This window comes from Macrobrachium nipponense, chromosome 6, assembly GCF_015104395.2.
Source record: "Macrobrachium nipponense isolate FS-2020 chromosome 6, ASM1510439v2, whole genome shotgun sequence".
Classification (NCBI taxonomy): domain Eukaryota; kingdom Metazoa; phylum Arthropoda; class Malacostraca; order Decapoda; family Palaemonidae; genus Macrobrachium; species Macrobrachium nipponense.
Window position 1 is genome coordinate 50,727,191 of NC_061108.1, and position 5,000 is coordinate 50,732,190.

Consider the following 5,000-nt stretch of genomic DNA (forward strand, 5'->3'; position numbering starts at 1 on the left):
AGTATTCATGGTCTGAAAACCGCAACTTCAGACAGGCAGTTAAGCAATTACTCCACGAGGGCACGTTCTGTTGTAACATACACACTTTTCTTTAAGCTCGTTCTTCACCAACGGGTCGCCACGCAAACATTGAGGTAAAGTGATAACAATTTTCAAATAAAGTCTCCATCAACTTTGAGATTTTGAGGACAATTTTACGCTGCCAAACCAGACAAAGTCGTTGACTAGCCAGCTGCCTACAACTATCCGTGACGTTGGCTTGAGCATGTATCTGTGCCTGTGTGTGTGATTATCCTCGTTCCTTTTTCTCCCGCATAGTTTGTCTGAAATTGTGTGTATATATATATATATATATATATAGTATATATATATATATATATATATATATATATATATATGTGTGTGTGTGTGTGTGTGTGTGTGTGTGTGTGTGTGTGTGTGTGTGTGTGTGTTTACCTGGAAAGGGAATTTAAATCTTGAACACGGGACTGACGTACAATGAAAATTTACGTACCTGATTGAGATTGTGGGGTCAGGTAAAACATAAGAAGTAAGAGATGAGCCAAAGGCCTTACAGTACAACAGGAATGTTGCAGATCAAGCACTTGGCTTCATCTAAAATTACATATATTTACATTGACACAAAATAGAAGAAATTGGGAGTAAATTAGAGAGATAAACAAGAGTCGTGTCGGAGAACGAAAGTACGATAACAAACCCGGAACGGCCGGATTCCACAGCAAGCAACTCCGTCTGCAATTGAAAATGGACGCGATGACGTGATGGAAAGATTGGCGCTAAGGAAATATTCGAGAGATACACAGAAGGTGCCAATAAGTCTCGATTTTAAGCACGGGGAAAACTTTTACGATTTTAAATTAATGCACCGCATAAATAAAGGTAAAGTCTATGCGGAAATTGCGCTTGGAAATCGAAAATAAATCAGCAAAAGATAAAAGAATTCGTAACTGTTGAAAAACCTCCAATCCACTGTACCTTATGTCGGAGAGATGGGTCCTCGTCGTGGCACCAAGATGGAGGGAAAGGGTTTAAATGACTTACAAATGTCGTGGCGGATGACTAAAATTGTCATCAGAGTGCTTCGTATTTGAATCTAAAAGTTTAGGTCTTTTTCCCTTGTAGACAAAGGGAAAATCTCATCGGTATATTAGTAAAATCAGATTAAGTTCTATATTGGATGGTGCGAGACCAGTCCCTCCACCCACACTTTCGTTTCTTGCTTTTTTTTTCTTTTTCCTTTATTATGAATTATCGCAAACAGTTTTGCATTTACGTACCCAAACACCTTGGCCAAATCCCTGATTAACGTCCAAGGACACTGGGGTCTACGAGATCCCATGCCAGGACTGTGACCAATCTTACATCGGATTTACAGGTAAATCACTTCCCCAGAGATTAATACAACACAAACGGTCAGTTAGGTATGGACAACAGAACTCGGCTATTTTCAACCATATAAATGAACATAACCATAGAATAAACTGGAATTTGTCACATGTAATTTATAGCAGCAACTGCCGGTACAAGAGTCAAATGATGGAATCGGCCTTAATAAAAGAGAAGCAGGTAATGAACATCTCAAAAGGAGCGTGGATTTCAGATGTGATCGACGAGGTTTTCATTCAACCAACGCTTAAGAAGATTAAAGGAAGATTATCAGCGGGGGTGACCTAAATTGGCTTACTTGTGGACGGATCTCTTGGTATAAATACCACCTTTTCTGTAAACTTTTCTCATTCATATACCTGAAGAGAGAGACAGCAGTCTCTGAAATATAGTACTTTTCTCTCTATATTTTGGTGTTTTTATGGGCTCCTTTTATTAGATATATATATTATATTATATAATTATATATATTATATATATAGTATATATATATATATATATATATATATATATCACACATATATGTATAACTGAATGAAATTTTGCATGTGTATGTGTATATATATGTATACATAAATATACCTTTTATATATAAATACATATGTTAAACGTAAGCATACATACACATGGCATATATTACTTTGAAACGAAGTCACTTGTGAATAAAAGCAAATAGCTGGACAGTACGCTCGAATATGCCCACTCTCAGGATTAACCTTAACCTCGAGGAGGTTAATCCTGAAAATATACCTTATGGATTAGGATTAAATACCTCCTGTGGCAAGATGGAGACGTGTCTACGCCGCTAATTGTAGGAAAGTCTCAACCTTTCGTAGCTAGAGTATACACATGTTCAATCTTTGCAACTTCCACTGAGGACTAGCACTTTGGGAGAGAGACACACCACTCCATAGGTTAGAAAACAAAGAAATAATATTTTTCTTCTATTCCCTTTACATAACCAATGGCCAATGCAACCTTAACATCAGGTACCTTCATTTCAGGTACACAAGAAATTTGGTTGACGAAGGAAATGGTAAATTCAACCTCATGCTGCTATGTTGGGGACCCTCCAACGTGTCTACCATTCACGACCACGCTAATGCTCATTGTTTCATGAAGGTATTTCTTCTAATCTGTGTATAACTGCAAACTTTTGAGGCATTATTAATGTCCACCATTCTTATGACCATGACACATACAAAAGATACTATATTGATAACCATAAACGTCTTCACTTTTAATATCAAAGGCAATGGAAGAAGAAACCCCTAAGATGTCTGAGTATAACATGTTTATTTGTAAGTATTTACATAGTATTTTACTTAACACTCTAGTACTTTCAGGCCCCAAGTGTGGCCCTTTCTCAAGAGATGTGGAGGTGGTCAGACTGGATGAAGGCCCAGAAGTCTTCTGGAACTTCTTGTCGAGCTGTCATTTACGTGAAGGCTGTCCTGGTTCCCATTCTTGAGTTGTTAATCCCTCCTGTCGTTCTGATATTCTGATCTGAAGGTCAATGGGATTAACTCTTGTGTTAAGTGAGTGGCTACCATCGGTCTGTTGGGCAGAAAACCTGATCCCCAGGTCAGAAGGGTCAATCGTAGGGTCATTTCTTCTCTTTTCAAAGTCATGATATAACAATAGGTGTTCTAGCAGGCTTGTTTCTTAGGGCAACGAGAACGTGTGACCCTTGTAAAATAGATGAGGAAATAAATTACATTGATAAAAGCTTTGATGCATTAGTATACCTGCCCAATGCTTCAGAAAAAGAGCACTCAACAAAGCTAGGAGGATTTTTTGCAGAGGAAATGTAGAGTACATGGGATAAAGAAAACAAGGAAATACTTGTCCTCCTTTTTTTGCCTAAAATGAAACAAATTACTTCAAAAATGAAAGAGAGTAAATATAAATTTGAGTATACCTTTGGTAACACCATAAAAAACGAAGTATGTAAAAATAGATTGGAAGGAGAAGACAGTAATACAGTTGATATGGGTGGGGTGGGGGGTCCCGATTATACATAATTCACTGCAGCAATTATAGAGACAACTATATTGGGAAGCAGGTAGGGGAATAAGGACTAGAATCCCCAAAAACACAGATTGTTGGGAAAAGGAACATGGGTTGGATTTTAAAAACAGTAGGCATATATACCAAAGCAGAAACATCAATCTTATGAGGGTAGTGGTGAAAGGAGCACTCATCAGAGAGATTACAGTGGTAGAAGGAAAATCCCATAAGCTGAACTCTAATATAAAAAAGAAGCTAAATATTGACCCTTCTGACCTGGAGATTAGGCTTTCTGCCCAACAGATCGATGGTGGCCATTAACCACATGGGTTAATCCCATTGACCATCAGATCAGAATATTAGAACGACAGGAGAGATTAACAACTCTCAAGAGAACGGGAACCAGGACAGCCATCACATACATGGCAGCTTAACAAGAAGTTCTGGAAGACTATTGAGCCTTCACCCAGTCTGACCACTTCCACATCTCTTGAGAAAGAAAGTACTCGAGTTTTAAGTAAAATACTGTGTAAATACTTACAAGTAAACAATTTATACTCAGTAATCGTGTGGGTTTCTTTTTCCATCTTCAGAAGAAAACTGAAAGAAGTTCTTGTTTGGTTCATTAAAGCTATGATGTACGGAATGTTAACATAAAATAGCAGCATCATGGACATTAGTGATGAAATTTATTATTATTTTTTTTTAAAGCCAGTAAATCATCAGAAACAGAATGTGAAGCAAGCCAAATTTAACGTTTCTTTCATTCACAGCATTTTGGAAAGCCAATAAAATGTGACAGTACGTCAGGCATCATTACCTCTAATATTAGCTTAGTACCTCTTTCAACATGATAGTTTATGTTCGCCCATTTTCAAGTTTTCTATTTTTTAAACTAGCACAAGTAGAGCCCTTAGCTCAGTGGAGCACGCTCATAAGTAAATAAAAAGTATTTATCAGATGGCTTTGTAAAACTACATAATCCAACTGGATGGTCCAGTATATCCGATAATTGGCATCATTTACGCAAACAAATCAAGTACTGTTCTCAAGATTTGCCTCAGAAAAACAAATATATAGAATTTGATCTCCACGCCTTTGCATACCCATAAACTGTTCACCTTTTTAATTTTTTTCCTAATCTTACGGGTTAATGAGCCATTGATGCTAATACGCGTTCAGAGATACAGCAACCCTTAGCAATTTATAAATAAGGTATATTGTGCAATACCCTGATTATTCATTACTATAACCCTCCTGTAAGTCGACACGTCTCACTCTTCTTTCTTAAACTAGACTGAAGTTATTTCTTGCACATCAGCAAACATTATGACAAGAACACAATCATTTGCAAATTCCAAATCATTTACCTTGCTTTCTTGATTTCAGTGAACTAAAAGCAATATCTAATCTATTCATTTTATGATAAATGAAAAGAGCAAGGGATGGAAGTGGTATTATCATTCGCTACCCAAGTGGATGGCACCAGCCCTGTCATCGACGATTCAAGCAAATACACCATTATCTGCTACCCAGCGAAATGTTTATTTCATACTTAAATATTATTTTTCAAATTGTCGTAA

The 5,000-nt window shown here is 37.1% G+C and overlaps 1 protein-coding gene across 1 annotated transcript in view; it reads left to right on the forward strand.

The window, feature by feature from the left end:
• The window catches only part of LOC135216308 (cysteine dioxygenase type 1-like), a 61,654-nt gene that overhangs the window by 47,183 nt on the left and 9,471 nt on the right, over nucleotides 1-5,000 (forward strand). The window contains exon 2 of the mRNA XM_064251480.1: nucleotides 2,412-2,529. Within this exon, the coding sequence (XP_064107550.1) occupies nucleotides 2,412-2,529 (118 nt within the window). The remainder of the gene's footprint in view (nucleotides 1-2,411; nucleotides 2,530-5,000) is intronic.